The 17,912-nt window shown below is 44.7% G+C and overlaps 2 protein-coding genes across 3 annotated transcripts; both read right to left on the reverse strand.

Annotated features, from left to right (window-relative positions):
- Window positions 1-1,332: 1,332 nt before the first annotated feature.
- On the reverse strand, window positions 1,333-7,198 carry LOC112893515. 2 transcript variants are annotated; one of them, XM_025960890.1, is made up of 6 exons: window positions 6,862-7,198; window positions 6,438-6,753; window positions 4,773-5,083; window positions 4,591-4,653; window positions 3,007-3,515; window positions 1,333-2,320 (listed from the first exon to the last, which is right to left on the reverse strand). In XM_025960890.1, the coding sequence occupies exons 2-6, from the start codon at window positions 6,707-6,709 to the stop codon at window positions 1,625-1,627; spliced, it is 1,851 nt and encodes a 616-aa protein (XP_025816675.1). In that variant the 5' UTR covers window positions 6,710-6,753; window positions 6,862-7,198; the 3' UTR covers window positions 1,333-1,624. The 2 variants fall into 2 exon arrangements, with proteins under 2 accessions (XP_025816675.1, XP_025816674.1); XM_025960889.1 differs by having other exon boundaries at window positions 6,833-7,198.
- A 647-nt stretch (window positions 7,199-7,845) lies between these two features.
- On the reverse strand, window positions 7,846-11,560 carry LOC112894111 (kinetochore protein NDC80 homolog). The gene is made up of 4 exons (XM_025961721.1): window positions 10,313-11,560; window positions 9,956-10,202; window positions 8,456-8,602; window positions 7,846-8,355 (listed from the first exon to the last, which is right to left on the reverse strand). The coding sequence occupies exons 1-4, from the start codon at window positions 11,440-11,442 to the stop codon at window positions 8,143-8,145; spliced, it is 1,737 nt and encodes a 578-aa protein (XP_025817506.1). The 5' UTR covers window positions 11,443-11,560; the 3' UTR covers window positions 7,846-8,142.
- Window positions 11,561-17,912: the final 6,352 nt, after the last annotated feature.

Raw genomic sequence — 17,912 nt, forward strand, 5'->3', positions numbered from 1 at the left:
TGTCAGCTGATTTTTCGGAAGTAGCTTTATGGCTATTAAATAGTATACTATATTAATAAATTTGCTGATATGATATGATAGGATACTGATGAATATCAGCTGAGTTTTCGGACGAGAGATGAGTTTGAGCACCGTGACATTACTCGGTTCGGTTACAATGAAATCATACGCTGAAACTGATCCGGTGCAGGTAGAGAAGGTATTTGGGCAGGTGAGCTTCAGCTCTCTGCCTGCCCTGTCCTGACCCACAGTGAAGCTCCATGCTGCAATTGCTGCTTCTCTCCGTAGTCGCGAAATTGCCACCGTAAAACGGCCGAGATTTTTCCCATGCATCAACCGCGTGCCATCCGTCAGGCGGGATGCAGGATCTGCCTGATCCATCGGATCTGCAGAATGTACGAGAGATCGTCTTCCTTCTTCATCCGAACATAGCTACGGTTCAGCTTCTTCGATGCAAGAGAGGTCTACCGGGCCTCACCATGACAGGACATTCAGTCGCTTGAATTACAGGAGATGTGGTAAAGAGAACACTTCGCGTCGGAAACAGTACCGATCAAGTGGCAGCCGCATCCTGACATGTCTGTTGGGCAGTATGGACCATGCACATTCCCATATAACTGCAAGAGTACAGCTTCATCCATCATCACGGGCAGGCAGCTCGCCGCATCATGGATGGACCATGGCTGCCTGACGCGAACCAGAGCTCCTGGGGTCCTCCACCCTTTCTCAACATGTGGTACTGTGGTAACAGGCTATCACCTAGCAGCCTGCTACGGCCGGCACAGGTGAAGTTGCTGGACCGATTCATGGTATGGTATCCTGCAATTGCAGCACCCCGGCACGGCCAATTTCTAGTATAATAATAGGCTGAATGCTGAGGTGGAGAGCGAGAAGAGGAGAGAGAAAAGGTGGGATGTAAACTGAATCAAGAAACTTTGTAAAAAGGACAAGTGGACCATGTAATAATAGTAAAGACTAACTACTGTACGGGTGAGCTAAGAGATAAACCGTAAAGATCCTTGCACCCAGCAGCTGCATGTATTATTAACCTTGCTATAATCCGGAGCAATGGTGTGCGCCGCTTAGAGTTCACAGGGCCAAGGACATGGTTAGGTGCATCACAGTCCTTGTGGTCCTTTGGTGGAGTGCATCACTATTCAGTGTTCCTCACGAGTCACACCACTCGCCGCCCACCGCTGCCTGGTGCCAATCTTGCTTTCAGGACTGGTATCACAAGGGATCTTTAGCTGCAAGGCCCAACCACATCGAAACAGTATCGAAAAGAACAGGGCCTGGAGAAATTATGCAGTGAAAAGGCACGGAGATGAGAGATCCGGAAGCCAAGTTACAATATTACATGGCATAATTTTCTCCTTTTTTTCATTTTGGATATAGAGGTAACACAACATGACAAGTCACAGTTGTTTGGAACTCCGGAAGAGAAGGGTTATGAACAACCAACCAACCATTTGGGTCAGACCTTTTTTTTTTACCTAGGCAAAAGCTGATATGTACACTAACTTACATGGCAATCCATCACTTCCTATGTTCGATATGGCCACCGACTTTGGCTGCCAGACGACAGGATACATACGCATCAGAGACCCTAAGACGTCTCTCTGCTTCATTCAGCAAAAACTTTGGGCTTCCGGACCCTTTGGCTCCTCCTGCTATTTACAGCCACCAGCACAGCCTTCTCAATCTTCAGATTCAAGGGGGAGCTTTCGGTCTCTTCCTTTATTGCAGAGCCCGCCTTTTCAGTCTCCTGCTTCTTTGTAGCTGAGGATGGGTTTTCAGTTTTCTGCTTCTTTGTTGCTGAAGATGGCTTCCCAGTTTCCTGCTTCTTCGGTGCTGCAGATTCACGCTTCTTTGCGTCTGCAGGTTCCTTTCCAGTTTTGCGCTTCTTCCCAGCTGAGCAAGCGGTCATGGTTCCCAGCCCTGTTGCCGCAGAGGGAGTGCTCCCAGTTTTGTTATTTGCAGCTAAGGGTGTGCCCTCAGTTTTCTCCTTTGCAGCAGGTGTTTTGGAGGCCTCTTTCTTCTGCTTCTTGGTGAAAAAAGAGCCTTTCTTCCTCCTCTTCTTCTTAGGTTTCAGCTCCTGCTTGTTCTGAGAGGAGAGAGGCTCCTCCCCTGGAGCAGAAGTGCTATCTGTTTCCACTGGAGCACAAGTGTTCTTTACTTCTGCTGGAGCAGAGTTCATTTCTGCTGGACTAGAAATGTTCTGGCCTCTGGAAGAACTTCCAGAAGGCAGATGCCTGGCCTTATCTAACTGCTGACACGCTTCATTGACTGCTTGATTGTCTATGAGGATATCATCAGTGTTCTGTGAAAAAAGAAACAGTAGTAGAATCAACTAAATGTCAAAGCAAATATATTATCCAACAAGCTAACACGTTCACCATTTATTCTGGAAATGGTTCAAAATCAGTGAAATAGTTTTAGATAATACAAATGGAGAAAAATACTCAATACAGCATAGCCACGTCTCCACATTTGAGATTTCAAAATTGTCATAGAAACGTAAATAAGTTAATAGTATTGTGTGTTTAGAAATCAAAGTTCAAATTGAATTGACCTGCAAATTTCACTAGGGAAATCTTCTACCTATGCTGAGACAGTAGATATCAATTTCTGGATAGATCCGATTCACAAACATCATAACAAATTTTAGATTAGAATTGGTACTAATGCATAGGAACATGCAGGCATCTGACATGGGCCCATACCTAATGTCCAAGATATAACTCCAAATTCCAGGTTATGCAGGGAAATAGCATCTGTTTACATGGAGATTACACTTATTTATTTAAAAGTGAACAAATAAAGTCGCAATCCGGATAAGGTTCGACTATTTTCGCTAGACAGTAAATGGGGACTTTATACACCCGTGCATATAAGATGATTAAAATTCCAACTTGAAAGCAGTAACTCTGAGAGGATCAATCAAATCCAAACAAGCACTAAATAATTAGACAAGGAACACAAATAAGCAAAGAACCAAAGACTTACATCTTTGCATAAATCCCCAATATGACCATTTGGTATGGTGTCAGTACCCAAGAGTAGATTTGCTGTGACAGCTTTCTCCGTCGAGTGATTGCACTCTCCACTTTTTTCTTCAGCATTCTTATTTGCATATTTCATATGAGTGTCAGTTTCCCTGTAAGGCAAAGCAGGCCTCCCTGCAAGAGGTGATCCATCATCATCCTTCAGCAAAATGTTTAGATTCTTCCTTTTCTGTGGTTTAGTATATCGACACTTTGTATAAGAAAATGAGCGCTTTTGAGTAAGCTGCCTCTTCCGAGGCACCCTGACATGAGAATTGTCCTCAGAAAGTGGCAAATCTTCGCTTCCAGAATGAGCCTTGCTGAGACGATCTTGCAGCAGATGAACTCTAGACTGGAGCCCATCGATTGTCATCAGAGTGTCCTTTAAAGTGAGTTGCTCAAAAATCATATTATAATTCTCGGAATCAAGCAATGTAAAAGTGTCAAGTCCACCTCTGATACTGCCATCAACTGCATTAAGAATGAACCAAATACAACACATAGTTAACACTTGCCTGACAATTACTTAGGATGAGAATATAGACGAATTGCATTTTCTGCATGGCCAACTAACTAAACCCCAAGTGGCTATGTGTGTCCATCAATCTATCCAAAAATAGGAATGTTACCCAAAAATCCAATGAAACCACAGAGGATCAGAAAGGTGTTGGACACATTTTAATATATATGGCTATACAAACTACTCGCTCTGTCAGATAATATAGGGTGTGTTTCTGGAAAATTCAAACTTTGTATATTTTGATTTATGCTTACTCAAATAGTAAGTATGTCTAGTGTATAAAATCATACAGCTACATTCATATCTTTCACGCTATATTCATTTTATAGATAAAATAGTATACTATGAGAAAGCAATGATCAAAGTCTAATTTGCACTCAAATATGGTCAAAGTCTAATTTTGAATCCTGGCAAAATAAAAATTGAAGATCCTGTCAACCTAAAATACCCTATATACTTGGATGGAGGGAATATTTGCTTGGATACTCCACAAACAATAAGTAGATGTATTAAGATAAAATGGCAGGTAGCAATCTACACAAGAGCTAGGTCACTTCTACCAAACAGATTTTGTCTCGGAAGCATTAACCTTGACCACTAAAGTACACATATAAGCATTAAAATGTGTCATATAAAATGACATATTAGTAGATTTTCCATGTTAAGTGCTTTCAAGCAATGATAGTTTTCATATTTTTACTGACATATTAAGTAATGTCAAAGGTGTGTGCCGGAGACTGGTAATGCCCAAAACAGAAAGTAAAATGGGAGTATATAGTAACAACTAAGAACCATGTGGCAACAAGGTTACATTTGGCATCTTGGATTTCTAATGACTAATTAATCATTGACCTTCGATTAAAACATAAACATACACCTTTACTAAAACACAACCATATTCCTAACAAAAGCAAACTTTTTCTCACAAGCAGGTTTGGAGCTAACACGGTCTAATGTAACTTTGTAAATCCCATGCTTTCCATTTTAACTTCACGGAAAAGTTTGACCAGATGGGCACATTCATACCTGTATTGCCACAATCATCATCAATTAAGACACCATCAGTTTCAGCTCCCTTATTTTGTTTGTCTGCGAAATATTGAAAGATTCTTATCAGTAACAACTAAAACCTGGTGCAAAATCAACATGGCCATGAATAAATTGATGTACTATCACTACATAATGGTAGACATAATTGGATGTCGGACCATGATAGTATGACAATATCTGGTGCTTCTTGATGTACAATGATGCATCAACATTTTCTTCATGTCTCTTCCTCTTTATCCTCTTCATGATACTGTTCCGATGGCCTTTGTGAATCTGCATTGATTCTGATGTAGAACCATTTGCTTGGCTTACTGTTTGTTGTACTTCCTTTTCTTTCTTGATTAGAGCAAGCTCCCTGTCATACTTTGATACTTGAGATGACAGCTCCTTCATACGCAACTCTAACCACTGGCATCTCCACAGAATTGGACGAACAGAATTCCTCCACTCAGTTGTCACCTTTTTCCTTCTGAAGGGTAATCCCATATCACAAAATTTGCCCAAAAAAAGGCATGTCAGAATAACAAAACTGTACACTATAACGAAATATTATAAGAATATAACAAATAGCTGCTTGCTCCATATACCCATAAAATTACAGGTAAGCTAACACTTTGAAGCACTCATAAGGGTAGTTCAATTATCAATTTCCTTGTGCATGACTACAAATTATAGTTTTAAAGCATGAATATCAAAAATAAGGATGCAAAGCATACTCTCAAACATAGAAATATGCATGAAAAACAATACATGATGTTTCCTGACAAGCGCAAAATGGAATCTATAATGGTCTACAGCATTAAAGATAAGCATCATCAATGATGGTTCTGATCAGTATGCATATCTATTTGTTAATCTGAATCCCAGGCTAAGAACTTATTTTGTGAATTCAGATTGTCACGCTTAGCACTATTTAATATAAAACATCTAGGTGAACTTTTCAAAAGAAAAAAAAAAAGAAGAAGAAAAAAATGGCAACACTAACCCAAGGACTTTCTCTCTAACCAGAAGGATATTGGTACTTGATGTGTCAATCTTTTGATTGATACGTTACTCAATTGACAGACACATGGTTCCCCCATGAACCCATGCTGATTATCATGGAATTAATCGACCTGGTTGTTGAAATCAAAGTCCCGGTGGGATAGAACACTATAGATTTACAATGCTTTTGTAGAAGCTACCATTTGCTTAACTATCCTTTTAAATAGCTATGCTTGCCAATGGAAGACCATAGGAGTATCCGGGATTGCTTTTTCTGATCGTGGCAGGCATACTTGGCATAAGTAGCATGGCACTTCTAAGGATAGAATACATTATTTCTGTCTGTTGCCCTTGATCCACCTGCTTTTATTTGCTTAGAAGAATTGGGAAGAAATTATACCTGAGTCTTAACCTATCACGTGCTATCATCACCTTCTAAGTTCTAATATTTCATATACAAATGATAACAGGACGTACACTGGAAATGGAAGATATTGACGACAAGGTACTAATTACTCAGCATACAAGACACCACATTACGTTACTGAATCATTTCTTTCCATTTTAGGTGCACCGATCCTCTTTGCGCTTCCGCAGAAAGGAAGGTGCAATAACTAAAACATAGTAAATCAGTCAAAGCCCTACACTGAAACACATCAGTTGTAACCTTCCGTTTGATCAACCGGAGCGCGGGAGCGGGAAAACCAAACACTGAAACACACTAGTGCCTAACTGCCTAGCATAATCTTACACCTGCTCGTTCTACCACGAACCAGAACGGACACAATCATCATATCAGTAACATTCAGAGCACACAAGGAACTGACCAAACGACTCACCTAGGCGGCTTTGCGGGTCGATGAGCTGAGATGCCAGAATTCACCTCCGGTTCACCCCCATCAGCCTCACCTTCGGATCCGGAGCAGGTGTCCCCGAACGAGCTCGAGCATTCGGTGGTATCATCTCCCTCACCTTTCACGAGATCAGGAGACACCACCAGAGGGCCACCATTCGCGCAGACGGCCTCGGTTTTCACCACGACCATGCTGCTCTGGTTCCTGGCACCGCCGTCGCCCTTGTCCTCAGCAGAAGGAGCAGGGGCGGGCGCCATAGAAACCCCACCGGAATTCCCCCCCAATCTTCCTTCAGAGAACCCTGTGGACGGACGGATCACTCTCAGCGACGAAATTCCGAGGAATCGAAGGAACTCAGCAAGGGGTAATCAGTTACGGACCCAGTATACGACATGTCGTGAACACGTACACCCGGTAATTTCTGCAGAAAATCGAAGAATCGGCCAAGGACGGGGCGCCGCTCGCCGTGCCGTCGCCACCAATGGGAAAGGAGGAATCGGGCCTCAGCCCGGGCGGATCGCCATGGCGTAGGGCGGTAGGGGAAGGATTATTAGTGGGGGGATCGAGATCGGGGCGCGATCGCTCGGGTCCGCGGCAGAATCAGTCGATCGCGAGGACCGAGCCGCGGGGAGGTGGCATCTGCGGATTTTGTTTTGAAGCGGAGAGGAGGGAGGAGGAGGCTGGAGGCGAGCAGGCGTCAGTTACGAGCTTCCCTTCCCCTCGATGCGGCAGTGGGCGCTCCCCCCTCCCTGTCCACACCGCGCGGCGAGGTGTGTCCACCACGCCACCTCCCTCCGGGACCCACGGAACCCACCTCCCTACTGTGCTTGCCTTTGGGCTTGGGCCCTTCTTTGGGCCGTGGAGCGCTCCTGTGGACGCCATGAGTCCATGACGATGATTTGTACTCGTAGCTACTACCAATCTTCTTGCCTTCTTGGTGGCTTATAGCCGGCATCATCTGAACGTAGAGCAGCGACATAACGCAAGGACAATTGTGACAAGTCATGGCATCAGAATTAGTTTCCCATCATCAACCTAAAACAAATTGTCAAACTAACAGCAGAAGTAACAGAGCCTAGATCCAGAACTTGAGACATCTGCCGAATGGAAGATACATCTGAACGCAATGCACACCACCCTGGATTTTACACGCTTAGCAATACAGCACTTACAAGCTGACGACCTTGATGGTTCTGGACGGCTTTATGGCAGCATTGCAACCAATGTACTGGCTAGGATACGTTGCCATCAAAGATCAATTGCATCAAAATTACAAAAGAATCATCTCCAATTCTACACTTTAGCATGATCACAGTTGCAGGAATGTCAAGTGAGGTGGAGTAATGTCATACAGCCACGTCAGGATGAAGGCACAAATTAGGCGCTCACAGGATAAATGAACAAGGCAGTCGATAAAGGTTGTACTAAGATAGCATGGGATATGTTGTTTGACAATACCTAAAACATAATGAGATCAAAGCTCACAAGTACGCCACAATGGAGACTAAAACGATATATACAGCCACACTGCCACAGCAAGAACCAAGTAATAATGAGAACTAAACATTTAGGTACTTAACTCCTTCAGGTGAAATGAACTTAACATAGGCCATAGCGACAATCTTGACCTCAAGGAAGCGCAGCTGATCAGAAGGGGAATCAGAAATTTATCATGAGACTTTCTAATCATTCAGGTATGAGGATTGGCTGATGATGTCTTGGATGCCAAAGAGGCTATATAATCTGCAGTTTCATACAGTTCCTTCCTCCTCTGAGCAATTGTCGCTTCCATGAACTCTTTATGCTCAGCAATGGAATCAACAAGTTGCAGCAGCTCTCTTGCAGCTGCCTGAGTTTCTTCATCATCTTTGAGTATTGCATCTTGGAGCCGCTTCTCCGAATTCTACCAAATCAAATAGAATTTCTTTTAAATTATCTGTTTATGAATGTAAGCTAATAAGGAACACATCTTTAGTATGGAACAAAACAAATACAAAAAGTACCTTCAAAAATTCGTCTGCCTCCTTTTCAACAGAACTCAAATCATTGTACTTTTTCTCCAATTCATTTTTCATTCGTCTCGCATCAGCTGTACATCTTGAGTCATCGTTTGTGATTTCACGATCCAGCAAGTTCAAACGAGCAACCATCTAGACAACAGCAAATACAAGAGGTTTGACTTCATTATTTTCATATTTTGCAAAAACTATTCTGTAAGAGTCCAGAACAACTTGAGCTGTATGGTAAAAGCCAGGGCCAAGCACTTGTCCATATTGATACTTGTTTAGGATCACCATGGAAAAGAGACTGGGATAAGGAATTCAAGAACACCCCGAAAAAGGCTGCAAGCCAGAGTAACATCATATAGATGAAATGCTCCTACACAGAGGGCACAAACAACAAAATCCATTTACAAATATTTGACAACTGGTACAACACTTGTCTGATTATTCATCATTTTATTTCCCCGACTTTGTGAATTAGCCTCCAAGATACTCATTAACCTTGCATAGATTAAAGTTGTAATGGAGTTCTTTCAGACACTGCAGCGGCTCCTTTTGTTTTGACGGAGGTACAAATTAAATTCAGATAAAAGGTGGCAGGACATCCACATATGTGTTAACAAATAAATCATGCCCGCTGCTCTTACTGAAAGAGAATACAGCTTGGAAATAGTAGATTGATTATGGGGTGCAAAGCACGTGTATGTATATAGGCAAGGAGGTCCTGGGAGTGGTTTATAGAATAGCACCAAATCAGGAAGATCCCATAATCTAATTTACAACACATCAGTGAAAGGCAGATCATTAGAAACGGCATCACTTTACATGAAGAAGTAAAAGGAGATCTTTACAAAAGACATAGATTAGATAGCCCTCAAACCTAATTTACAACACATCAGTATAGTCCATGGGACAAATCCAAAATCCGATTTACAATAACAGCAAAATTGATTTTTTTTTCATAAGTCAAATCCATTCTTCATGTTTACTTCACCATAAATTTCATGAGTAAATATATATTAAGATAAAAGGGTGGTAGGGCATCTGCCTAATTTTTAACAAATTGATGATGCCCCCTGCCGCACTTCTCTAGTGAAAAGGCATAGATTACATAACGCTCAAGTTAAATCACAACACATCAAAGTATAATCATGACATAAATCCAAACTTTAATTTCCAGTAACAGCCTCAATGAATCATAATTGGTCAAGTTCAAATACTAAGGGCTTCTTCACCACCAAGTTGATGTGTAAATATGCTCAGTGCCCACTCCCATTTATAGGAAGCACTATTCTTCCTGATTTTAGTAACTTACAGCTTAAAAAAGGTTTATTACTGGTAAATACTGCCAATAAAATACTACAAGGACCAGCAGGAAAGCTTTATCAAGTTGAAGTAAGTGACTGTATGACCCTAGAAACTGGTCTACATCAACATCTGACTAATTATTTATGTGTTGCTAACTGTGTAACTAGATTATAGTCTGGTCGATAGACTTACCTCGTCATGTTTAGCCTGGAGTCTGGAAATATTACTCCTTTCCTCCTCCAAGATTTTAGCACTTCGTAGCAGCTCCTTTTGTATATCAACAGACTCTGCAAGATTTGAGACGGCGATCCTTTTGTTCTCCTCAGAATGAGCCAAAAGTGCAGGTTTCAGCACTGTTTTGTAACCAGGACCTAGCATCTCAGCAGGTGAGGACCCTTTTGGATTTATCATGTACTGAAAATCAATACCAGGTTTCAACCTGAAAAGTGGCCCAGCAGTGTAAGAATTGGTTAATTGGTTTGAGAAGAATGGAGAGGAACAAATTCAAATAATGAAGAAACTACAGTAGATGTTGCGGCACATTCATACTTTTTGAGGGCCTGGTTGCATCGCTCGGCAAGCCCCTCAAGCTCCTCAAGCTTGGTAACCAGCTTAGCATCAAGCTCCCAGCCCTTATCCTCCAGTGCTGCTTTCCCATTCTCGGCATTGGCAATGTCACGCTCAATTGCCTGCATCTCCCTATGCATCCTCTCGACATCCCTGACATTCACCGCCTGAGTATCCACTTTCTTCAACAGGTCCTGATTTTCAGCAGCAGTGCGTCGGGCGTCCAACACTTTTGCCTCCAGCTCCTTCTCCAAATCCACCAACGCCTCTTCCCTTTCGTCGATCTTAGTTTTCCAGGTCTTCACCACGGCCTCAAACTTGTGAACATCTGCAGTGAAGGCCTCCTTCTCCACCTCCAGTGCCTCCAGCCGAGAGGGACCAGAGGTGAGCTTATTCACCTCGGCCTCCAATTCCTGTGCCTCCTTCTCCACAGCACGGAGTGTTGCCACGGCAGCCTCACCGCTCGTCCGGGCTTCGGAGAGGTACTCCTCGTCGAGGGCTTCGACGGCGTCGTCATCCCCCGACAAGAAGTGGCAGTACCCCTGGGCGGTATAGAGCATGAGATCGTTGGTTGGGGCTTGGGCGGCGGAAGAAGCCTCCGCATCGCAAGACTGGGAGAAGATGGTGAGCCAGTGGAGTACGGAGAGGAGAGGCGGCCACGAGTGCGGGGTGCCGGGGGCCTTGAGCGCGGAGCGGGTGATCTTGTAGGGGCATCCGAGCAGGCGAAGGGTCTGGATGAGGTCATCCTCGAAGGTGGCCTCGTTGGGGGGGAAGTCAATGCGCTCGAGGAGGATGCGGAGCGCGGCCTGGATGTCGCGCGCGGAGGGGAGCGGCCCGCGGAGCGTGACGGCGGGGGCGAGGAAGGCGTTGACGACGCGGAGCGCGGCGGCCTGCGTGGCGCGGTCGGAGAAGTTGGGGGCGGCGCCGACGCCCGCGCCGACGGAGGAAGCGCGGTGGCTGCTGCAGAGGCTGGCGGCGTCGGAGTCGCGGCGGGAGAAGGCGGAGTCGAGGTTGCGGATGGGGATGGCGCTGGAGTCCAGCGCCGGGGTGGCCTCGGCCGTGGAGGGCGCCAGGGAGGACTTGGGGAACCGCCGGCCGCCGCCGCGCCGCATGGCCGCAGCGGACCTTGAGAGGATTTGGGGGTTTTGAAATGGAGCGGCGGCAAGGGGAACCGCGGGTCCGAATGGAATGGGGTTTCCGTTTTTCCGCGAAGCCCTTGCCAAGTCGAGGTATCAGGCAATGGTTTCTGTTTTTCCTTCGAACGGCAGAGCAGTACGGCTGGGAGAAATTTCGATACGTAACATCAAATTCGCGCGTTTTAAACTTTTTCAAGATCCAATTCGCGAGCCTTTTAAAATATAATCTTCCACCTGTGAATTGCTTCGATTCAAGGGGTTTCTCCTCCTTTTCTTGATTTCCCGAATTTTTTTTTCATTTTCAACTTACAGAACACTGAACTGCCGGTTTTACCCCTAACCCAATCCATCCAAATCGATTTGACCGAATCGATCCAACCCAAGCCCGGCCTGCCCCTCTCCCGTGCTCCTCTCCTCTGTTCGTTCCTTCGGCATCCGACGACAGCATGCTCACCCCATCTCCATGGCCGCCGGCTGCCAGGCGGGTCAAGCTCTAGCAGGTCCCCGCGGAAGTGCCCTCCGCCTTCGCTCTCCTCCTCTGCGTCACCACCCCGCCATTGGTGCCAAGCGCTGTGTACGTACGAGGACACCACGCCGCCGTGCTTATGTGAAAGCTCTGCATCGCCAGTAGATTGGAGCTTCTTGTCTGCTGGTGTCACCAGCGAAAGCGAGACCTCATGATGCTCGTCGTCCTCCCTCGGATTTCCATCTGAAAACAAGAAACAGGGGCAGCTTCCAAATTGAGAACATCAGTGCACAGGCTTTTCAAATTGATGTGAGAATTAAGATTGTTAATGTATATTGAATGTCAATCACTTAAGTGTTGTGAACTATGCTTCTTGTAGTATTGTAAATTGAAATTGCTTACCGTTGTCAATATGAGATCATATAACTAATTTTGTCAAGAGAGGATATCTTAATTCACATCAATTTACAATGTCAAATCAAAATTCAGTCGCAGCATAGCCCTCCACCAGAAGACCATGTGTGGTGGCTGGCTGGCTGCCCGTTGTCATGCGGTGGAGCATGCTTGGAAGTAGCTTCCGGCAGCCGCACGCAAGTACAAAGTGTCAAAGTCGATGCGGCACCTTCGAACCAGGAGCTGCGGAAGCCGTCGCAAGGGGAGGCGGAACAGGAGAGCCGCCGCCGGCCCAAGCTGTCTCCCGGTGAGGTCCTAGGACGCCGGGAACCGGCTGAACGGACTCCATGATCCCCTTCGAAGTTCCTCCCGGGCAAGTGCTGCCGAGGGCCGGCGGGAGGGGGCACCAGCGGGGGGAGGGGCAGCAGCGGCTTGCGAGGGCCGGCGAGAGGGGAGGGGGCAGCACCGGCAGCCGGCGGCTGAGGGCCGCGCGGGAGACCTCGGGAAGGGGGAGCAGCTTGGGCCGGCAGGCGGCGGAGCTCCTGTTCCGGCTGGAGCAGCGGCGACCGAGAGAGAGAGGAGCACGGGAGAAGAGAGGGCCGGCTGGATCGATTCCCATGGATTGGGTCAGGGGTAAAATGGGCAGTTCAGGTGCTCTGTAAAATGACAATGAAAAAGAAAATCATGAAATTAAGAAAAGGAGAGAAAATTCCAAATCGAAACAATTTGCATAAGGAGGGCTATATTTTGAAAGTCTCGTGAACTGGATGTCAAACGAAGGGAGACGCGCGAATTTGATATCAAATATCGAAATTTCTCGCTGATTGGACAGACAAGTTGTATGGTTTGCGTTTTCCGCACGTGTGAAGCACTCTAGAGCATCTCCAGCATACTGCTCATCTCTCGTACCTATATATTTTCTTTCTCTCACCAATAATACTTTTTATATTTTTGGTAGTTAGTGCTACAACGTATTACTCCACGGATAGGTAGATTTGACCAAGAGGAAGATATATTTTGACGACCACCAAAAATATTTTAATATTAACGATGGAATCGGTAATCTACTGTACACCTCCATTACAAAAATATAGCATACATCTGAAATATAGTTTATTTTAAAAAACAAATGGTTTTGATGCTCCATCCTCTGGTCGTGTGTACTCTTCCAGAGTATGTTACCCCATCCCAAAGCTATTATTATTAGCACGTCCCATAACTCTCTCTGTTTCTAGAATTGTACCCTTCATCCACAGGTACAGAAAGCATCATTCTTATTTCACATTTATCCCGGTCACAGTTAGGTTCGGAACTAATCTATGCATTAATCCTAGATCCAACAGCTAGAAGGCGGGAGGGCTCTTTAGTCCCGGTTGGAGCCATCAACGGGACTAAAAGATTGAGACTAAAGGTCCAAACCTTTAGTCCCGGTTGGCACCAACCCGGACTAAAGAGTCACTCTTTAATCCTGTTGGTGTTGCCAATCCGGATTAAGGGATTCTCCACTGGTCAGTATCCTAACTAGAGTCGCTGCGTAGGTGAAGTGGTAGGGAAGCTATATACGAGGCGTCACGGGTCCCGGATTCAGGGTGCAAAAAATTTAAGCGTCACAGGTCCCGGTTGCTATAACCGGAAGGTTGCCAATCGGTATTAAATCCTATTTCTGTACTAGCGTCTATATTGTTCTACGCTCCTCTAACAATCACTTGACGTGCGTCTCTGCCTTCACTCACGCACTGTGGCTAGTGATGCTAACTCAAAGTGGTGCCAGAAAAATAAGAAGCGGGGCATGTATTCACCTGTGTCCAAACAATAAACAAGTGTAAATCTAACATTCATCCCTGCTTCCAACCAGCGTTCACAATACCCTCCCAATTTCAACCCTCAGTATTCACATCTGTTCAATCCATTTGGAGCTCAATCAAGCTTACCCACAACCACAATTCCCATCCACACAAGGAAGCTATCAGAGTGCTTACCAGGGCATGAGGCAACGCCAACAGGGAGGTGGACAAGCAACACCAGTTGGATCCACCGCCTTCTTCTAAGGTAGTGAATCGCGAGCTGATGAGAGCAGCCCTATTGGTTCAGCTTCTCCAGTATCCCAAGAGCAGCTTCAACGGAAAGATCCTGTTGACACAGCAGATTTGAGTGAGAGGAGTGAGAGCAGCCCTGAAGAAAGCCAAATAAAGAAGCTTCAACGGGAAGATCCTGTTGACACAGCAGATTTGAGTGAGAGGAGTGAGAGCAGCCCTGAAGAAAGCCAAATAAAGAAGGGCGTGTGAATTGGGGAGAGGAGGAAAACCTTAGGTTAGTAAGTGCTTGGTTGAAGTATTCTAATGATCCAATTCAAGGAGTTGATAGAAGGGGAGATAGGTACCGGAAGGATGTTGCAGCAGAATACAATTTGCATGCACCCAAAGAGCAAAGAAGAACATCAGCTAAGTTGAAAAACCATTGGAACAAAACTATACCTTTAATACCAAGTTCAATGGATGTTATGACAAGGCAAGGAGAGAGTATGCTAGTGGCGAATCTGATGACCAAGTCATGGAAAGAGCCCGTGAAGAGTAAAAAAAAGTTGTTAATAAAAAGAGGCCTTTTGCATTGGAGTATTGGTGGAGAGCAGTGAAGGATCAACCCAAGTGGAGTAAAGCTTACCCAATTGAAGAAATGATGAACAAGAGAAATAGGCTGAATGCATCAGGAGCTTATTCTTCTTCAAATCAAAACAGCGAAGATGCAGACCCTACAGTCAGGTGCAGACCACCAGGGTGATATCCCTCCTACAAAAGGAGGACCTTTCAGTGTACCATACCCACTCCAAACCATTTCAACCACCAGAAATTTTCCTACTCTGCCAGCCAGCAAACCAGTTTCTCCATAAAGGGTGGCAATGGAATCAAATTTTCCCTTGGAAACACCTGAAGATTATGATAGTGATGCTGAAGTCAATAACTTCTTTTTGGACTTCATGAACGATCCAGATGAGGCTCAAATTGAGGCACAAATCATAGCTCAAACTGAGGCACAACAGAGGCACAGCAGAGAGGTACTGTCTTGTCAGTACCAAAGGTTTCGTAGAAGACACATAGAAAGAGATCATGGAGCTGCTAGGGATTGATTGATGTCTTATTACTTCATAGAAAATTCAGTATACAATGATTTTCAGTTTTGACAGAGGTATAGGATGAAGAGGCATCTATTTCTACACATCGTGCAAACTCTTAGTTCCCGGTCTCCTTATTTTTACCAAAGAAGCGATGCATTTGGGAAGGTGGGCTTTTCACCCTAGCACAGATGCATTGTTGCCATGCGGATGTTAGCACATGGAACACGTGCTGATTTGTGGGATAAAAATCTACAAATTATTCAAACCACAGTCATTGAGTGCATGAGTAACTTATGTAGAGGTTTGATTGAGGGCCTGTTTAGTTCCCAGCCTGTAAACGTAAAAAAGCCGTAAACGCAAAATTTTCAAAGAAATCTTGCTAATTTGAAATACTAAATGAAGTCTATTTACAAAACTTTTTGCATGGATGGGCTGTAAATCGCGAGACGAATCTAATGAGCCTACTTAATCCATATTTTGCAACAGTGATGCTACAGTACCATCCGCTAATTATTGCTTAATCATGGATTAATTAGCATCATTAGATTCGTCTCGCGATTTACAACCCATCTGTGCAAAAAGTTTTGTAAATAGACTTTATTTAGTACATCAAATTAGCAAGATTCCTTTGCAAAATTTTTTTTTGGGTTTACAGCTACGGGAACTAAACAGGCCCTGAGTGCTTTGGTCCTACATACCTAAGAAAACCAACTAGACAAGACATCTCAAGGTTACTTCATATAGGATCTGCTCGTGGGTTCCTAAGCATATTGGGAAGTGTAGATTGCATGCATTGGCAATGGAGAAATTGTCCAGTGGCATGGAAGGGGTAGTATACTCGTGGAGATCAGGCTGGGACCTACCGTTATGTTGGAAGTTGTTGCCTCAAACGACCTTTGGATATGGCATGCATTTTTTGGTGTTGCCGTCAAACAATGACATCAATATCCTTAATAGATCCCTCTATTCACTGAGGTAGTACAAGGGAGAGCTCCAGAGGTTCAATTTACAGTCAATGGCAATGAGTACACCATGGGATACTACCTAGCAAATGGTATTTATCCAGAGTGGGCAACATTTGTGAAAACAATCCATGTGCCTCAATGTAGCAAAGACAAACTATTTGCAGAACGTCAAGAGGGAGCAAGAAAAGATGTGGAGCGTGCATTTGGTGTTTCGCAAGCTTGCTTTGCCATTCTATGAAGCCCGGCTCGTATGTGGCAAGTGCAATCACTTGCTGAGATTATATATTCATGTATTTACACAACATGATTTGTGGAGGATGAAAGGGATACTTTTAGAGTTTGCTATGATGATGACTACCGAGTATGACTATTGCAATGGTCCCTCCACACCACTGTTAAATTATGGACATGGGTCAATTCATGGGTTTGCTAGAGCTAGAAGAAGATACTCAGAATCGAGATATGCATCATCGTCTCAAAGCGGACTTGGTTGAACATATATTTCAGCGTTTTGGAGATGGTCAAGCATAGAATTATTTAGTTTCTCAATAACATGTGTGTACTGTTAATGTATGCTCTCTATTATTATTGTTAGGCATGCCGTGTTGAAATGTACCACTTTAGTTTTTACTTCATTATCATTAATCTCAAGCATGTCGTGTTGTGTTCTATCAAGACTCCAACTAGTCAAGTATTTCTAAGTTAACTTTAGATTAACCTCTCTTGTTTTGCTTTGCTCTATTCATCTTGTGCTATTTCTCAGTACCCTACAAATCAAAATTATCTGTACATCACAAAGAATAGAGCACGTGTTAGAAATCTAGGCAATTTTCGGTATATTTTAATTCCAAATATTAATATCAATTTCATGATATAAATGAGTGATGTGCACGTGTTCATGTTATTCTCATTAATAAGCATGAACAAAGAATTAAACCAGAGTAGGTTTAGTAAGTACCCCAAGGCGGGACCAGTGCCGGAGGCACCGGTTGCGCCGTTACCAGCTGGAATAGACATGCTATTCGACTGGCCTTGCTTGAAGTAGCCGAACTAAGTCGATGCAGGAAGGTGTTCGCAGTGCAGTCCCACGAACGGTTACGCCGGGAAGTAGACGAAGTAGTCGTTCGCACGAGCGGTTACGCCGGGAAGTAGACGAAGTAGTCGTTCGCACGAGCGGTTGCGCCGGGAAGTAGACGAAGGAGTCGTTCAGGGAGCGAGCAGTCGCGTCAAGACGCTCCCCAAAAACCTAATTGCCCGCGTCCCGTGCAGGACCTTCAGCGAGCAGAGGTTCCGGAGGCCCTGCTCTCGCTAGACCTGTGCGCGCAGTGCTAGCGGTGGGGAAGGCAGAAAGCAGCTGAGGGAGAAGGGAGAGGTCTCCTGAAGAGGAGTACCTTGAGAATGCTTGAGATGAGTGAGGATGGGAGGAGAGGGTGCTGGCTTATATAGGCTCGAGATGCCTCAGGTTCAACGAACCTGGACGTCACGAATGGCTTTGATGAGCGGCAGTTAA

Source organism: Panicum hallii, chromosome 5 (genome assembly GCF_002211085.1).
Source record: "Panicum hallii strain FIL2 chromosome 5, PHallii_v3.1, whole genome shotgun sequence".
Taxonomy (NCBI): domain Eukaryota; kingdom Viridiplantae; phylum Streptophyta; class Magnoliopsida; order Poales; family Poaceae; genus Panicum; species Panicum hallii.